At 36.7% G+C, this 19003-nt stretch overlaps 2 protein-coding genes across 4 annotated transcripts; both read right to left on the bottom strand.

Moving 5' to 3' along the window:
• Positions 1-891: 891 nt before the first annotated feature.
• On the bottom strand, positions 892-9797 carry LOC122305176 (CCR4-NOT transcription complex subunit 10-like). Of its 3 annotated transcripts, XM_043117522.1 has the most exons (7): positions 9621-9797; positions 9183-9477; positions 7380-7466; positions 5668-5847; positions 5468-5554; positions 5297-5368; positions 892-3230 (listed from the first exon to the last, which is right to left on the bottom strand). In XM_043117522.1, exons 2-7 carry the CDS (start codon positions 9381-9383, stop codon positions 1263-1265), a joined length of 2595 nt encoding a protein of 864 aa, XP_042973456.1. In that variant the 5' UTR covers positions 9384-9477; positions 9621-9797; the 3' UTR covers positions 892-1262. The 3 variants fall into 3 exon arrangements, with proteins under 3 accessions (XP_042973456.1, XP_042973455.1, XP_042973457.1); XM_043117521.1 differs by having other exon boundaries at positions 9183-9797; XM_043117523.1 differs by lacking the exons at positions 7380-7466; positions 9183-9477; positions 9621-9797 and having other exon boundaries at positions 5657-5760.
• Positions 9798-14487: 4690 nt separating this feature from the next.
• LOC122305175 (L-type lectin-domain containing receptor kinase VIII.1) lies at positions 14488-17096 on the bottom strand. Its single transcript, XM_043117520.1, has one exon. It carries the CDS (start codon positions 16925-16927, stop codon positions 14789-14791), a length of 2139 nt encoding a protein of 712 aa, XP_042973454.1. The 5' UTR covers positions 16928-17096; the 3' UTR covers positions 14488-14788.
• Between the last annotated feature and the right edge of the window lie 1907 nt (positions 17097-19003).

Raw genomic sequence — 19003 nt, 5'->3', positions numbered from 1 at the left:
GGCTGAGCATCATCTAAATTTAATTCAGATATCTTCTACCACTCCTGCAAATAATCATGCAGCTCCTAATTGTTAGCGATACGTACAATATATAACATCACTACAATAATGCTTTTCCTACTGAACGAACTTTGAATTCAATCCCCAGCTGTGAGGGATTGAATATTCTTTTTTTTTTTTTGATAGATAAGGGATTGAATATTCTCAGATCAACCCCAGCAACCATGCATCCCTATGCCATCAGGAGGTCAAAGGTACTAACTTTGTCACTGACACCAATATTATGCATGCCAGCAACGCAAAACGCACTGCAACATAAATGTTTTTAAAAATAAAAAATAAAAAATAAATTGTTATTTTGTAATAGGCCACTTTGATGAAGAAAAAAAAAAATTCTAAGCAAAAAATCATTTTCTTTTCAAAAAACTTTTTAGAACAGAATTTTCATTCGAACCCATAAAAATCCATCTAGTTTAAGCTTACTTTGATGAAGCAAAAGCTGCCCTCATAGCCATATGGACTTTTCACAATATTCATGATCTCAAATGAAAGAAATTTTATGACTTTTCTCAATTAATTGGGATAACAATAACATAGATTGTTTTTATTAATTATAATTATTCTACCCTACTTTAATTACGTCACACAGAACGTTGTACGGCACTCAGTTGACATCTGAACGATCCCAAGGAATAATGAATGCACACAATTACATTTGGAAATCGCCATTGCCATTCGTACCCCTTAATCTAACCAATGAATTGGATGATTGTTGAGAAAAATCCACCCCTTCTCTCATGCTTGCATAGACGACGGTACATAGTCATCTGGATATCAACAATTTGCATTTATGCATATAACAGAAAGATAAGAAGTTCAGAGCCCTTGAAATGATCGAAAATATGACTTGGGAATTCAAATTCAAATTGAAAAATGTCGATTCCTTTCTCGAGGAGCACATGATCTCTCTCTATTCTTGAACACCAACTGAATTAGCCACTACAACACGATAACCCCAATCAAACTACATCTCAAATCTGAAAGGTGGGCATCCGCACTAACCAAAACACAGCCACAGCCACCACCCCAAGTAATGGACTCTAGATGTGAAAAATTATAAGGGGCCAAAAAAAAAAAAAAAAAAAAAGAGGAAACTTTATTCCCTGAATTGAACTATATATATGTTACATATCCTCGAAAGGATTGCTGATCTACCTGCTATCTAATGCTGAGAAGGGGGGGCTGGACATTCGGCTCAGCAATCAAGAAGATTTATTCAGTGTTACGCCACTGGGGAGGAACCTGACGCGACTACTCTGCTTTAACTTGGCAAGAGCTTCTGTTGACTTACCGAGCTTGAGATCCACATAAATCAAAGTCAGAGTCGCTTCCCGACTGTTGGGTAATATGGATAGTGCTTGCGTCGCAAATTGATGGGCCTGCTCAAGTTCGCCTTGAGTGGCAGACACCACAGCAAAATTTGCATAAAGTGCTGCACGCGCCTCTTCTGGCTTTAGGAAGACGATACCTTGTGGGTCCTCAGCTAAAGAATTCATGGTAGTCACTGATCCTCCATTCAGCTCTTCGCCATCGATGGTCCTCTCCACTTGCCATTGCTTCCAGTCCTCTTCACTGAATGGCGAATCAAAATTACTTCCCCCAAACATATAATTCGACAAATGCTCAGCAGCTTCCTTTGGTCTATTTAACAGGCAGAGGGCCTCCGCTGCATACAAATGACCAAGAAAGATGTAAATTCTAGAACATTCTGTAAGTTCCAAGAGAGACCTAGCGGTCAACAGGGCCTTCGTGGGGTTTTGCAGTTCCAACTCTACATAGGCTATGTTAGCAAGAATAGCTTGCTTGATCAAATGATTTTGTCTTCTCTGAATATCTTCATAATAGGAGAGAGAATTCTGTATGAGCTCCTGACTTGTTCCTCCCTTTGGTTCTTTGGCGTCACCATTTGCATTAGCTTGACCTACACCTATTGTTACAGTAAATGCTTTTGAATCAATGTTGTTTAAGTTCTTGTGGTTTGAGTTCTTGGACAAAGCCGCTTCACTTGATTCAATGTCCTCCAAGGAGGAACTAGAGGGCAAATCAGATTTTGAATAGTTCCACTCCAAAGAGTTCAGCAAGTGCAGAGCATTGTGCAGACACTGCCGGGCAAGCGACATTGAAAGCTTTGGTTGCCCATCACTTCTCAAAGTAAAAGTATCCCTTTCAACAGAGTCCGCATGTCTGTTTCTTGATATCCCATCTTCGACAACAAGTTGCCTCCATTTTGCCTGGCCAACAACATGGACTTTGACCTCTGATCTTTCTGATGGAGCATGACTAGTTTTTAGTAGCCCCTTCTCTAAAGCCATCAGACAGCATTCAGCAAGTCGGAGCCATAAGAGAGGTCGGTTGTAGAACACCAAACTGGCCTTCTGGAAGCAACGAGCAGCAAGAATCGGTTTCCCACAGGCCAAGTACTGTATACCACAGTTATATATTATAAGAAAAGAGTTATCCTGGGAGAAAGTTGACAGCTGTAGTGGCCTTTCCTTCCGAAGTGATGAAGCGTTAGTCAGTGCCTTCGAAAAAAATATTGATGATGTGTGGTATTTCCCAAGCTGATAATAAATGCACCCAAGATTGTTGTTGAAAATGCTTGAAATTGCCACGTCTGTCCGATTACTTGAAGCCGACAGATTACTTGAAGCCACTAACAGCTTAATGGCTTTACGGTGGTTGCCGCGTGCATATTCAATCTGAGACTTCAGGAGGAGAGCCGTCGATGAATCTTTCCCACGTGCAATGTTCATAACATGCTTAACTTCACGTTTTGCTTGCTTGAGGTTCCTAGTGAGAAGCAGAAACCGAACTTTATAAAGCTGCAACTTAAGCTTCAGATCAACTGTGGTCAAAGACCGATCAACAGTTGGCCTTGACAGATCATTTGAAGACAAAATACCAGAAGGCCTCACTCGATTTTGTCCACCAATATCCAGTGTTGAGAACATAGTTTCATATTCAAGTGCCTCATCTGATAAGGTCCTCGATAAAGTATTTTCTGAGGCGTTCACACTAGCAGCTAAATCTGAATGGGAAGCATCTGTAGCTGGTGAAGGAACAGAGGAAGTTTTTGCAACGAAGTTCCCAGACTGTTGTGTTGTGTTGCCATTGTCACCTTGACTTACGCAACTAACACCAAAAGCTCTTTCCAAATAAATTAATACATCCTGAACACAAGTAATCATACCATTTTGAATAAGGACAATAGAATGTGGATATGCAAATTGAAAATGATAGTGTGAATTTTTCAAATGAATGTGAAATTTGGACCAAGACTGTCAGCAAACTGGCATTTGATCAGAGCATTGTCTAAACTGGACCCAGTCCGGTCCAAAAAAACCACATCCCAAGACCGGACCGAAAACCGAATTTTGGAGACACCATGGACTGAGACCAAGTAGGGGTGAATTCAGTCCGGTCCAGTCGGTTTTTCCAATTTGGACCAAAAAACTTTCACCCCTATCTGGAAGACCAAGGCACCTCTAAAAGCAGCTTTCTTGTATGGACAACTACCTTAGAGGATATTGTCACCATAAACTATCCTATGAATTTTATGCATATATCACATTATTAAAATCGGGCAGCAAGAAAAAGCACCCAATATGGTTATATTATGGGCTGATATCAATGGAAATAATAGCTAACTGTCTCAGGGATTCCAACAGGAAACCCCAAAAGAAGGCTGCATAGCGATTTCACTCTGCAGCAGAATACCCTGAATTGTTGGAATTTGAGACAAGGAACAAGACTTAGGAACTGGCATCATGGGGGAGGAGCCCATTTAATGATATCCTTCAATTGAAAGGCAGCAATATAATTCTAGATTGTATCATATTGAATATACCGTTCAGAGTATCTTGACATGATAATATGGAAGTGATAGGTCTTACAAAACAATTGAATCCCTGACCATTTGAATTGTTCTATAATCTATATGATAACCCATAGATACCAAAAACAAATGATACATGAAACAGAAAATTCTAGAAAATGCAACACCAGAGATGAAATAGGTGCACCCCTTAGTAATGAACGCAGGACTAAAACCATCCTTTGACTGAAGGTTGTGTGAATTAGAGCAACTATTCTTCAACAAATCAGGTAATCAATGTCTTTCTTTTTTTTTCCTGATTGGTATACAAATTTTATTGATAATAAGGATAGGTAATAACCCGAGTACACGGGATCATTTACTTATCAAAAAAAGTACACAGGATCAATGTCAACTTAATGCACTCCTTTGTGGTTTACCATTTACTCATTTAGAAAGCTATGCACACAAGACAATACTGTATCATGCCTACTGAGTAAAATTATCTAGGATGTCATAGCGCCATGCGAGCTACTTGAAGGAGTAAATCAATATCTTTCCCTACTCCATTTAAAGGTCACAAGAAAATAAGAATACGTCCATGTCAGAACAAAACCAGTCATTAAACGGCTACACCACATATACAAAGGTCGTAATGAAGACAATAATAAAGCATGGACATATCTACATGTGAGAATTCAAAGCATTTATTAATTCAGTACTCTACCAAACAATTAAGAAAGAAAGAAAGAACTTTGTAAGAAGAAAGTGGGCCTTTTAATAAAATTTTCTAAACAAAAGCTATAAAGTTTCATATACTTCCAAGTCTAAATTTCATCTCAATAGGGTCCCTGATACTCCCTGATCATAAGGAGAAGAACACAAACTCCCACCAAAAGGTAAGTAATTTGTTTCGGATGTTCAACATTAGCAACAGGTCTTCCACTTAACAACCACCCCCCCCCCCCCCCCCCAAAAAAAAAAAAAAGCGACTGCCCCAAACTAAAAAAGGACGTCATTTCCTCCCAATATCGCCATAACAGGAGGAGCAAATCACACAGGTTGACACAGGATATACAACCACAAGGCTCAAGTTCAGCAGTTGCTGTGTCTAATAATACTATATTTACTTTAAAACAAACGGTGGTAAAAGTTCAAGAACATGGAGCAAAAGTTTTTACTGAACTGATTACTCAAACTAGTAAAATAGAACTCACAATAGACGAGCCTAGAATATTTTTGTTTAATAACTTATTCCATTGGTCAACTGTAATAAACTTTAATGACATGACTATTCATGATTTCAATTCTGCATAGGTGTTACTCTTGTATAAGTCATGTGTTGATCTGTGCCTACTTTCTACCAGCGAGAAAGTTATTATTTACCGATCCAAAAAAAAAAAAAAAGGAAAAGGAACTTACAGCAGACTTTGAAGCATCATTGCAAGCAAGGCCAGCATCTAGCAACAAGAGGCAGATATGAAGAGCTGTTGTCTGCACATAAGTTTATAGAAAAGCATTTAACACAGGATTATAACCACCTATGAAAACCATAGGGCACAACCATCATACCTCATCTATATGATATCATACCTCATCTATTGGTTCAATATTTTGATACAAAGGTTCTAGAACCGATAATGCCTTTGTATATTCGTGGAGATGGAACCAGATAACCGCCTGATAAAAGCAGGTTTAAAAACAAGCATGTCAATTCAAACAATATATAAAAGAAAGAAACTACCCTTCAGCAACCTCCAACACATTTACTTAAAGACGTACATAAAACATACAATGTTTAGGATTGCCACAGAAGTGTCAAATTCATCTGTGTAAACAATATTGGAACTATTTGCAGTGGAAAGTTGATTTGCCATCGTACTTCCTTTAGACCCCAAAGTGACTTTATTCAAAAGATTGCTAACAGCCTCCACCTGTTCTCCAGATGCACAGGCAAGCTCCTCAATTCTCTTCTGAACCAATACCAACAAAAAGAAACAATGAATGACATATAAACAAGAAGCAAAGATAAAATCATCAACTAGTAATCAAAATGAGTCTGGACTACTAGATGAGAGGATCACAAATATTATCTTAATGAAGGAAACAAAATTTATCTCAATAGTGGCTATTTTCATTGCAGCAGTTATATAGAATTGAAGGAATAGTTGCACAAGAAAAGGAATACAAAATAGTGGCCACAATAAGGAACAAGAAAGAACAGTAACTTTCCCAAGTATAAACAGCAGCAGAATATATTTCAGCCATTCAGTTCGAAGATCACCGTATGTCATTATTTATAATTTAAACATTTCCTGTAAAAAAAAATTTACTATTTAAACAAATGGCCTTCAAGAGAGAAGCAAATACTAGTTAAGAGGTGGGCCATGATACATTACATACTGCAATTTCCAAACCAATTTACAGACATGGTTAGCAATTGAAAAAAAATCACATTTATCTGCATATAAATGGCTTCATTTTATAATCTAACCTAAAAATCTTTAACACACACACACATACATACATACATATATATATATATATATATAAATTTAAAGAAAATGGTGATGAACTAGAAAAAAAAAATACTGAAACTACAAACTATACTATAAAAATCATTATTCTTCCTAGGGTTACATATTCAATGACACACTCAGATGCTGGACTTTTTCCTCAGTTGATTAGTAATCAGATATTGAACTTCAAGCAAATCACTTTTTCTTCTAAGATAGTATTATTAGTCTCCACATGACCACCCTGCAGTTGGAGAATGATAAATCTCACATATTCGACTGTTACAATTTTTTTAATTGGCACCAAGTGTCCGAGAAAAAAATCCCGACAAATCCTGTGGGTGCACAGGCCCTCAGCAAGGAGTTTTCTGCAAGGGCACCTTAGGTAATTCAAAGGGAAATTCCCCTAGTCCGATGGCCCTTAAAAATTGTTTGCACCAAAGAGGATTCGAACCATAGGCATAATGATGTGCCAGTCATATTAAACAGCCTAACCAGAAGTTTACAAGTTATACCATTAATTACTCTAATGGGGGTAACGGTAGGTAATACTTATCCAACTAGGCTATCCCCAACTAGGTTATCTTTTATTTATTTTTTTTTTATAAGTAAGAGATAAATATTATTGATCAAAATAAAATAGGCATGGCCCGTGTACACAGGAAGTATACGTAAGGTCTTTTCCTTATGTACACAAGAAGTATACATAGGCATGGCCCCTGCCAATGAAATATGGATATGCTAAATCTCAATTTCCTCCATTTCTCTGATCCTCTCTCTATATTGCCAACAAGTCCAAAAGGAAAATCATGCATAACATATACAAATTCTAGAGTGAGAAATATACATACATATATATATATTGATAAGTAGAAATATACATATATATATATATATATTCTTTAGCTGTAAAGGGTTTACTTGGTTCAAGCATATACTAATATGACTATATACCATCATAGGGAGAAAAGGTAAAAAGGATAGTATACCTTGACATTATTAAGCGATTCAAGCAACTTCTTAGGATCTGAGCAGCCATCCCGAAAGAATTCAGAAATTGCAACATTGTGAAGAACCTAAAAAATATACACATACAATTAGAAACCATAAATGCTACAGCTGAGAAAGATGATAGCACTTCCATCTTGCTGAGTGCATCCTAGTAATTATGAATGTGTCTACAAATAAGGTTGCGAGTCTGATCCACAAATAGACAGCAATGCTTACAGTTGAACAGTGACATCACAAGTAGCTTAAATTTGATATCAACAGAACATTCAATCAAGTAGTTGACATTAAAATTTTTCTAATATAAATCCAGAATCATCTTAAGACTTTGGTATTGCATATGGAATTCCAATAGATACAGTACAGCTAGTCTTCCGCAGCATACTAAAACAAAAACACTTTTCAAAACATATATGATTTAACAAGGAGTGTTGACACAATACCCTTCAATTCATGGTGGTACAATACAAGATTGGCATAAATTATCTCAAAGAAGACCTTTTCATATTTAATTCCTCTCAATTGTGAGCTGACCAGAGAATTATGGGCAGTGATATTCTGCACTTCAGGGATTGAGCCAATCATGCCTCAGCAAATGGTGGAGTTGTTTGCATGCTTGCGGAACCCTTGTGGAGATCACAAAAATTCAGTTTGGAGGCTGGTACTTTAAAAAAAAATAAAAAAAGTTTGGAGGATGGCCTCTTTGTGCTTAATGTGGTGAAGTTAGCCAAAAGGAACTGTCGAAACAATTTTTTTCCTTTACTAGTTGGGCATAACCTTCATATACTTCATGTGTACTAGACTGGGTCCCTTTGTGCTATTAATAAAATTATGTAAAAAAAAAAAAAAAAAATCTATCAAGATTCACTAAACAGACATTTCTCCACAATACAGCGAACTTACTTTATCGATGGTTTTTATGATAGAAAACAACAAGCATGTTGAAGGTATTTTTTTAATGAAGAAACCAGCTATTCCCTCTACAAAAGGACCCCAATTAACATCTGATATAGGTTAGTAATAAAACAGCATGGTGAAATAATCACAAAGTTTGTACCTTTCTACTGTATTAAACCCTGGACATCTACATATTCTTTTGCTCTATCATAGTTGCTCTAGACAGCGAATCTAAAAATTGTGTTGACTCAAGTGGTAAATTTCTGATACAGTTTCATCACTGTATTGTACCTTCTCATTTATACATGGAACCACAAAGAAGTAAAAGTCATTCTTTCTCCATGGATCCTGAGATCTGTTCTTGAATGTAATATTATTTATTCTCAATGGAAGTAATTTGTTCGAAATATGGCACAACCTCTCTGTTCAAAACGAATTACAGCCAACACCGACTATAAAATTATAAAACTCGCAGCTCTACTTCCAAATCATTCCAAAATATACAAAAGGCTGTCTTCAAGAAGAACACGAACTTGAAAATGAAAATAAAAAAACTCGTCCCCACCTAGAATTCTCCTCTTTTATCGAACTTACTAACTTATAAACCACACATTTCTTTTGCGTTTTCACTCGTTCAAGCTGCGTAAAATTTATATTTTCAAATACCATATGAGACTCGAACTTCACGGCTAAAGTTAAATCACACCCATTGGGCCCATTCATTTCTCACGCTAACATCAACCAAGTTTCGACCATTGCCACCGAGAAAAGCAACAAGCAAAACAGCGACTTATCCGATCAATATACACACAGCAATCGCAACTAAAAGAATAAAACAAATGTAATCAGAAACCGAAACATGTATATGCAAGTGTAGAAAGGCTTACTTTAGGATCGTTTTCCTTCTTGAGCAAGAGCTGGTTCAGGACCTCGACGCACTCGGAGAACTTTCCCGTCTGGAAGTGCAAGGCGGCGTCCTTGGCGAGCGCAGCCGCAACAGACAAAACGGCGTCGTCGTCGGTGCCAGAGGACCCGTCGCGATTGGGAGCAGCGGCAACCACCGAGGACGAGGAATCTCGCAAGTCCATTACAGCAGATCGACCAATTGGAGGCTGAGATTACCAGATACTACAAGTACCTTATCCAAAATGGCTTAAATCCGAACCGTAATGTACGAGAAAGCTATAAAAGAAACCCGAAAAAGTATTCAAATTTCGAGTAGGGAAACGGAGTGCGGTTAGGGATTGGGGGGGGGGGGGGGGGGGGGGGGGGGGAATTGGAAGGTTCGGAAACCCTAAGTTTCGGAATATGGCAGAGAAGGACACCTGTTCGAGTTTCTTTTGCTTAGATGTGTCCGATTTGCAGAGAGAGAGAGTGAGTGAAATCTGAAAACCTACGAGCCAAAATTGAGAGAGAGAGAGAGAGAGAGAGTACTTTTCTTCTTTATGTTGAAGTTTTGGGGCTTTTTTCATTTGCTGATAGGTCTTTTTCCGAATCTTGGACACAAGATTTTGAAACCAAGTTAATAGGGTACTTCTTAGAGGGAGTAGTATCAACAGTTATTACCAATGAAAATTCGTATGAGTTTGCTTTTATCTTATTTTATAATTATAATTTTTGTATAAAATTTAATAAATAATTTAATTTTTTTATATTATAAAATAATAATAATATTTTATTCAATTTTTATATAAAATTATCCCGTCTTATTATCCAATCCATATCTATTATCTTATTATTGAAATATATAAAAATTAATTTTTAATAAAATGAAATTAGAGATTTTTTAATAACATCGTTAAGTTGGGTAATGCTTTACGTGTTTCTACTTATCTGGTGACATCTGAAAGTGTTATTAAAGTGAAACAATTTTCTTATCCTCAAAAAATAAAAATAAATAAATGTATATTAGAAAGCAAGACAGGATTAGGGGTAAAAGTAGGAGAAACTTTTTCATTTTTTGGCAAATACAGAAAATCAAGAGGTTGGGTATTTAACAGCATGAATGAAGAGGAATAAACCTTTTATAGCAATTTGGAGAAAATGCATCATTTTGTATCAATGGAAGAGATCTCTTCAATCAAAGTGAGATCCAAAAATATTTTACAGAAAATGGTAAATGAAGACTGAATTCAATTGTTGGAAATGGTACAACCTGATTTAGGTAAATCATTTTCTACAAAAGAAGACAAACTTGATTTGCTTGTTGGGTTAAATATTCGACAGATTGCTTGGGCTACCTAATTTTGTAGATTCTTGTTTTCTTTTTCTTTTTTTTTTTTTTTTTTTGATAAATTAATTACTTTCTTAAATTCTGAATAATGCTCACCCAAAAAATGTAAGATTATCGAAGCCAAAGAATGTTAATGATAATGATCAACACCTTATATTTTATTCTACATAACATGTGCTTTAAGAAAAACATCCCGGTCTCAAATAGAAGAAAGATAGACATACAAAATGGATTCTACAGCATTAACATAAATGGCTCATGGTATGCTATAAAATTGAGTTGAATTAGTTCATTTCCACTTGTTGTCCACTATACTCTCAATTAAGAGTAATATTACATATAGTCACTTTTACGTACTTGATACACACTCTATTGATGTAATTGACTGCATTAATATTTTTTAATATACAACCAATCACATTAGTAAAATGCGCAAAAGTGATTGCGCATGGAATTTTTTATTTAATAGACACCACTACATTTGTTTTTATAGCCACAATTAAGTATTATTAGTGGTGAGAGTTGTAGTCAACACTATATTTGAACCGACTTTCATATGAAACTACTACTGAAGTGAACACATCTTCCAGGAAAAAAAATATGACAACATCACCAAGTGAAAGATGAAGATCAAACACCAGATCCTTGTAACATGAATCAACATCATCGATAAACTCAAGTACGCTATCATGTTCAGCAAGGCACCCATTTGACAGGAATCCACAGGAAAACTGTTCATAGCAGAACACTGATCTATGAAGTTTTCAGACAACCATAATGTGCCTTCTGGACTTTAATAACATGCTGAAGCTAAAGCTTTCCCTGAGGTGAACGTGACTTGTTTTGAGGAGCCACTAATGACTAATTAAAGAGGTTGAATTTTTCTGGGGTCAAGAGCATACAGCCAATGGGTAGGATAAGAGAGCATATGGCAACATAACCCATTCTTGTTAGACTCCACTCTCAATGATGCAAATTACTAGACATTCTTGTTAGACTCCAAGCACTTGCGACCGACAGTTCTACAATAAACTGATGATTGCAAGGAGATTTTCCAGGGGATAAAATCTTTGTGCATTCCCTATGAGATGAACTCCGTTTTGGATACCTTTGTTGTTAATTGAAACACCACACGCAAGTAGACTACAGCTAAATAAATCAATGGTAAACCACATTCGCATCAGCGATTGAGCAGATAGTGGGTTTACGACATAAAAATTGCCATCTACTGGCTTATGATGCTAAATCATTACTCGGTTAGCAAGTTTCGTATTTAGCTGCAAATCATACATGTTTTGTCTCAAGTTCTTGACTTTGCTAAAATCATTTATACTACAGATTTAAATGCAGTCACCAGTCTAGTTTGCCTCGCAGCAAATTCCCATGATTTTAACTTTTGAAACCAGAGACAGACAGTTATGGTAAAGAAGAAAATGCCAGTTGATTTGGCCTGCAAAAATATCCTGGAACAAACAAAAGTTACCCTCAAATTCTAATAAGCACCAATGGAGATATATAATAGCAAAGTTAATTTGGTGATTATTATTAGAGAAATGAAACTTGCAGTTCTAGAGTGTGCAAGCCCGCGCACTCCCTTTGAAAATTGGTAGCATATTCGATCAAACAGGTGATTTTCTCACCAACTACCAATCCCATACTACCACCCATAAGCTGAGAATCCATAATCCCAATTGCTATGGGAATACTGTTTAGTTGACATGTGCCCGTTTGAACAACTTTAGTTAATCATGTCTTTCTTTGATAAGAATCAATACAATCTTTGTAGGGTTCCTCTTCTAAATTTAATTCAATGGGATCTAGAGAGACCATGTCTTCATCCATCAGAGCTCAAGTACCACGATTAATTGAAAGTTTGATTTTATCTAAACTATTCATTTTCAAATGATGTCCACAGTATTCACAAATATTCATTTTTTATTTAAAAAATTTCTTATACTTTAATCCATAAAATTTTTGCATTTAACCCACAAATGCTTGTATTTTGGAGTCACATCTAGATCATTAGAACTTTCTGTTTCTGTTATAGTTAAATCACTATCATCCGAGCTCGGTTTTATACTTGAACTCTGGATTTCACTACTAGTTCTGCTTTCATAAAAAATGTAACTATAAATTTAACTTTCACTATAATTGACAATACCACTTAAAATGTAACTATCAATACAAATTTGAGAACGAAATAACTGTCAATACAACTATTAATGTGGTTATTCCAACTATATTTAGTATCATATATGTAAGGATCAGTGTGAGGATCGTCATTATTAGATACATTATTCAGATAACTAAAATTCTCATAATTAGAAAAAGAACTTTCTAGTTCACTTAGAAAAGAATGATCATTGTCAATCTCAAAAGAGGGTAAATCTAGGACCTATATGAAAAAATCATTTTTTAATGGTGGACTCCAATTTTTTCAAAGGTACACGGGACTTTCAAACCCTAGACCTGTATCTAGCATTACTTTAATTATTAAGATAGGATTTAGCAAAAGCTAGAAAGATGTTTTATAGAAATACTTCTTATCATGATTTTACCTTTCCTTTGCCTAAAATGAATGCAATGACCCTAAATCTATGAACATGAAGTGGGGGGGACATATAGGATGGCGGTAATGGATTTAACTAGCCATATCATGCTGGTATGTTAAGGTCTTCATTATTAAGATGTACTTTTGTGTACCAATACTAAATCTTAACACATGAATAGAGAACAACATACCCATGTTAGTACCTCCGAGAGAACCAGTTGAAACCTTAGACATACATACATATATGCACCCCCCCCCCCCCCCCCCCCCCCCTCCCTCTCTCTTCTCTCTCTCTTCTCTTCTCTCTTGCAAAGCTGAAAAATCTTCTCTATATTGGAGGAGAACATGTATATGATGAGCCCTCATCTTATCAATTAATTGAGCTGCTAACTTCATCACCAGAGTATTCTATCAGCATGAAAAGGGTTAAGTCAGAGAGCAGAATGAATAAATTCATCTACCCATTCTAGGTTAATACAAGATGCCAAGTTTGGCAATGATATTTTAATTGACAAACTTGATTCCCTAACAGAGTTAGTTTTAACACTGGTATCAAATATCTAAGATAAAATATACACCATTGTCTTGTGCAATATACCGCTTCATTCAAGTTTTATAGAAAAATCAGGCAAACGCAACCACTTCACATGCAATATAACAAATTACAGACATTGAACACTTCAGAGTAAAAATTATATCAAAACCCAGTCATTGAATTAGTCATTTTTTTTTTCTTTGAAATAACTGAATTAAGTCAATTAATATGTATAGAGTTTAACTTTAGCAGTACTGATAAAAAAAAAATGTATAGAGTTTAACTTTAGCATTAAAGCCTGAATTAGCTGAGGACCATGAAATGCCCACAGGGCTTTATTCTGCCACTGGTTGAACAACCTCTAGTCGAGTGGGATACCAATTGTCAATTGCACAAAATAAAATCGGCTCATATTGTAAGGATATAAAAAGAAAACAGAAATAGAAATATAACAAAAGATCGGAACAAGTGATTATACCTGGCTACTTCAAAGTTGCTGATAAAGAACCAATAGGATTGTTAAGGGCATGAACAACTGCCTACAACAGATAACTATAGCTGGCATCTAGAAATGGAGCATTGAACTGTTAGATAGATCTGCACCACACTTGAAAATTAAAAACTGGCTCCAATTAAACGTAAACAAGTCAAAATCCACAGAAAATGGCAACTCCCAGACAACTATTATTAGTCGAGAATGGGATGTTACCTTCATTTTCATAGTTATAATGAGTTTACTAACGACTCGAAAACCAAACTGGCATCATCCACACCTAGATTGCCTTTGCTCCTCACAACTAACAGAGTATCCAACAATGAAAATACACCTACGCTAGGCAAAAGAAAGCCCAACTGCAAGAAACAACTCCACACTGCTCCAAACAAAAACACAGCATAAATACTGCATAGAAAAGATATCCGCCAATCTGTTTCAGTTCTGTACCAAAAGAAACGGAAATTTTTTTTAAAAAAAATTAACATCCCAGTTTCCATTCATTCTTTTGCTCCTTCCTACCACTCTATCCCATCCTAATTGTACAATGGATTACTTAATATAACTAAAAGCAAAATTGCAACTCTCAAGTCCTAAACTTGCGCTAGCATTTATTAATTTAGGCAAATACATGTATACATATAATTAAAAAACAAAACAAAGAAAAAACCGTCGGCTGGATTAAACGATATTGCCACCAATGAAGCCATCCTCTGATGAGGAGGTGGACATGGTGATCAACGCATTGCAGTCAGACACGCTATCCTGCAAACTCATCAAGAGGTAGGAAGTGCTAAAACTCATGGAAGGCTTTGCTCGAGGAACAATGGGGACTTCAGCCTCACCCACTAGCATCTGGACCACGCCTCTCATTGTGGGTCTAGCCAATGGGTCAGGATGAGAGCAAGCCAGTCCAACCAGCAGCACCCTCCTCATCTCGCCCTCATCAAATTCACCTCCAAGCCTCGCATCCGCCACCGTTAACAACCTCCCTTCTTTGTGTAAACTCCAAACCCATTCCACTAAGTTGCTGCTAGCTCCAACTCTCCCGGCCCCAGTCTCGATGGGTCTCCTTCCACTAGCCACTTCAAGAACCACAGCACCATAGCTAAACACATCAGTTTTCTCTGTAGCTCTCCCGGTTAGAAGATACTCAGGCGCCAGATACCCCATTGTCCCAGCTGCTACTGTAGCATCCGGAGATTTATCATGCTCAATTTGCCTCGCCAAACCGAAATCTCCTAAACGGGCATTGAACCCCTCGTCCAACATTATGTTACTACTCTTTACGTCTCTATGAATCACCTGGTTTTCACATTCTTGGTGCAAGTATGCTAGGGCAGAGGCAACCCCTAATAAAATTTTCCTCCTCTGCGGCCATGGCAAAGGTATTCTCGCTTCAAACAAAGCTTTATCAAGGCTCCCATTGGGCATTAAGTCATAAACTAACAAGATTTCCCCCTTCTCGTGGCACCAACCTTGAAGCCGAACAAGATTTCGATGTCGAAGAGTTCCAATTATGGACAATTCAGATAGAAATTCAGTCTTTCCCTGGCTATTGTGACTACATTTCTTCACCGCAAAAATGTCGCCAGTCTCCGGTAATATACCCTTATAAACGGTTCCAAATGCGCCATGGCCGATAATTCTATTTGCATTGAAGCACTTGGTTGCCGATTTGAGCTGCCTATAACTGAATTCCTTCGGCATTTTGATTATTTCTGAAGCAAGCGAATCGGATTTCTTCACGTGTCTGATCTTCTTTGAGTATACCCAGATCAGAGCACCGGCAAACAGGGCCAAAACGAAAGCCCCGGCAGTAACCACACCAGCCACAGCTCCTGGCCCTTGCTTACAGAGCTGGTTGTGACAAGATGAAGACTTGCTGTTTCTCTGAGAGGTACTCGAAATTGAATCAGACCCAGAGGGAGCCTGTGAAGGCGGTGGGGACTTCACTGTGTCAGCCGTCTGATTCATCATATTAGTCGTTGGAGGAGGCGACGACAATGCAGACCCTGACCCAGAACCCGAACTCGGATCAAACGACGAACTAAAACTCCACCACTCGACACTGTGAATCTCTGTGCTCCCCTGAGTCGACCCGGAAAATCCAACGTACATAAAATCGTTCACGTACTGATCTAAGTCCAGCCTGAAAGACAAGAGGGGCTCCTTCGGTTTCAGATTCGAGTACGAAACCGATATGTTGAACACCCGGCTTGGCCCATCGTACTCGATCCACGCGCTAACCAAATTGCCGCTCTTAAGATCGATCCCTATAGCTTCCAAATCACCAACCTGCGCCGAAACCATGCTGTTCAGATCCAAGCCTACATGGTTTCCATTAATGTCCTTGAACTCCACGTCCAAAAGGGTATCGAACTCGACCGCCACGAATCCTGAGGGCGAGCCCTGCTCAGCGAGGAGGCCGAGGAACCCACCGGCGTCGCCGACAGTCTCGTCTTCTGGCGAGATTACGAAGGCGAGCCCTCCGCCGATCGACGAGGGGTTTAAGTTGTTGACTGAGAAAGAGAAGAAAGTGGAGAAGCTCGCCGGAAAGCGTGTCCCGGGCAGGCGGAACTTTATCGGTTCGGAGTAGAGCACCCTACCGGCGCCAGAGTTGGGGACGGGTAGGTCGCGGGTGAGCCTTACGCTCCCATTGTTCAAGTGGGCGTCGCCGAGGAGCTTCAGGCTGCTGAGAGTCAAGGTGCCGAAGTCGAATTCAGTAGCTGCGACTGTAATGTCACTGTTGAAAAAGCAGAGCAACAGTATAAAGAGAACCAAGACAATGCCTGAAAGTTCGAAAGAAAGTTTCACCATTGCCGTAGTTTCAGTAAACACCCATTAGATAACTAAAGGGCTTTTCGTGGGGGCTGAATTCGTGGTGTGTGAGGGAGTTAGAAAGACCAGATGATGGAGATTGAATCACGAGAGAGAGAGAGACAGAGAGACAGAAGGGGATGAGATGGGGGTTCTTTGCTTAAAAGACACAACAAACCGAGTAAACAATTAAGGAATAATAATACTACATGGGATGGCAACGTAGAGAATCCAAAGGAGGGTTGAGGGAGACAGGTCGATGGATAGGCTGACACGTGTACGTTCCCAACGGTTATTTTTTCAGCGATAAAGAAACCTTTTTTTTCTCTCTTTTTTCCATTCACGCCCTTTACTGGACATCCCGTTGCACGTGCGAATCAATCACGACTTATTTATTACTAAATATTATGCAAGCTTCTTTTCTCTTTTTCTTTTTTTTTAACAAACACAAGCATTTTAGAATTTAGATACATTGTATTTTCTGATAGGAGAATATTTTTGAGTATGTGACACTCCAAATTTCTAGGTACAAGATTTTTTGAAAAATAAAGATTAAAAAAATGGATCGAGATAATAATTATTGAATGTTTAATATTACTAGAGAAATTATGCCAAGTGTCAATAAATTATGGGATTGTTTCTATTTCTCTTACTTTAAATTTTAATATTTTAACAAAAAAATCCAAATCTAATGTGTATCTTTATCGTCCATTAAAACTTAAGTAATAACTATAAATTATTTCACCCTCCAAACCGTTTTCTCACAAAAAAAAAAAAATTATTTAAAAATATAAAAAAAAAAGTATGAAAAAAAAGCCAAAAAAAAAAAAAATTAGCCTATTCGGTGGGTTTTGTCTGCGGCTATAATAGGATTCTTAAAATAATCATTATTTCAAAAAATTAAAAAAAAAAAAAAGGTTATTAAAGGTCAATCTTATTTTCTTATCTCATTGATTTGAGTTTCCATTTGATAAAGTTACAAGGTCTAAGATTGATGTCAAATGTTGCTCAAGCATAAGAATCTTATTTAGGTGATATCTACTAGAAAGTTTATTTAATTGTCTATCATATCTCAATATTTTAAAGTTTTAGGAGCCGTTTGATTCTTTTATTAAAAAAAGAAATCAGCATCAACTTGAATACAAATATGAAGAGAATTAAAAAAAAAAAAAACCCTTGAAATGAAAATTAAAGGAAAATTATGTTCTTGCATTTTTTTTGTTTAAATAGTTGAATAAAAAACCATTTAAACTGTACCAAATCAAATAATGTGACAGAGATGACAAATTTAAATTAAAGTTTGAGATTACTATAACAAATATTGAGAAAGAATAAGAAAAAAATAAGGATACAATAATCACTTGTTTTGTTTTGTTTGTTTTATTTTATAAATGTATAGGAGCGTGTTGACACGGACATGGAAGTACGTGTGAGGGTGTCTTTTTAAACTTACTAGACAAATGAAGGTGAAGCCTTTAACGGAGACTTTTATACAAGGAGTTGGGTTAAAATGTAGAATAACAATGTCTACAAGTTTTAAATGTAAAAATCTTATAAATAAATAAAAAGTAGATTTAACTTTTTTGGTAGAATTCATTTTTTGTTTATACTTGCGTAAAATATGTATATTTGACATCAATATTAATTGTTTTTTTTTTATTTTTTTATTTAAATATAGAATAATGTTACTCATTATTTACTTTTTCAGCATCATTTCTTCATTATATGATATAATATTAGATAATTAAAAATTATTTATTATATTTTATTTGTAAACTTATTATTTAATATTATATTATTTTTAAAAAATAAAAAAAAAAATAGATTATGAGTGGAATTTATTTTTCTAAAATGTAACCCAATAGCATTGCGCACACTGACTTTCAAGTGCCGCAAAACAAAACACCAAGCTTTATTCGCAAGCAACTACCACACTAACTGTTTAAAAAAAATTAAAACAAAAAAAAAACCACTAACAATACGGGGAGTGCGCAACACGCATACCTGCCACGTCACTTGTCTCTTTCTTCCACCTAAGCAATCGATAGCTTTAACAGCTGTATTTATTAAGGATAA

This window comes from Carya illinoinensis, chromosome 3 (genome assembly GCF_018687715.1).
Source record: "Carya illinoinensis cultivar Pawnee chromosome 3, C.illinoinensisPawnee_v1, whole genome shotgun sequence".
NCBI classification, from domain to species: Eukaryota; Viridiplantae; Streptophyta; class Magnoliopsida; order Fagales; family Juglandaceae; genus Carya; species Carya illinoinensis.
The sequence above is the reverse complement of the archived record's forward strand: the minus strand, read 5'-3'. Positions and strand labels throughout refer to the sequence as shown.

Bases quoted from the DNA above. Each gene is read 5' to 3' on its own strand.
- LOC122305176 (XM_043117521.1), bottom strand. From the start codon at position 9,383: ATGGACTTGCGAGATTCCTCGTCCTCGGTGGTTGCCGCTGCTCCCAAT. The intron at 5,369-5,467 runs GTATGATATCAT...ACTTATGTGCAG, and splicing joins ATATTGAACCAATAGATGAG to ACAACAGCTCTTCATATCTG. The intron at 3,231-5,296 runs GTAAGTTCCTTT...ACTTGTGTTCAG, and splicing joins ATGATGCTTCAAAGTCTGCT to GATGTATTAATTTATTTGGA.
- LOC122305175 (XM_043117520.1), bottom strand. From the start codon at position 16,927: ATGGTGAAACTTTCTTTCGAACTTTCAGGCATTGTCTTGGTTCTCTTT.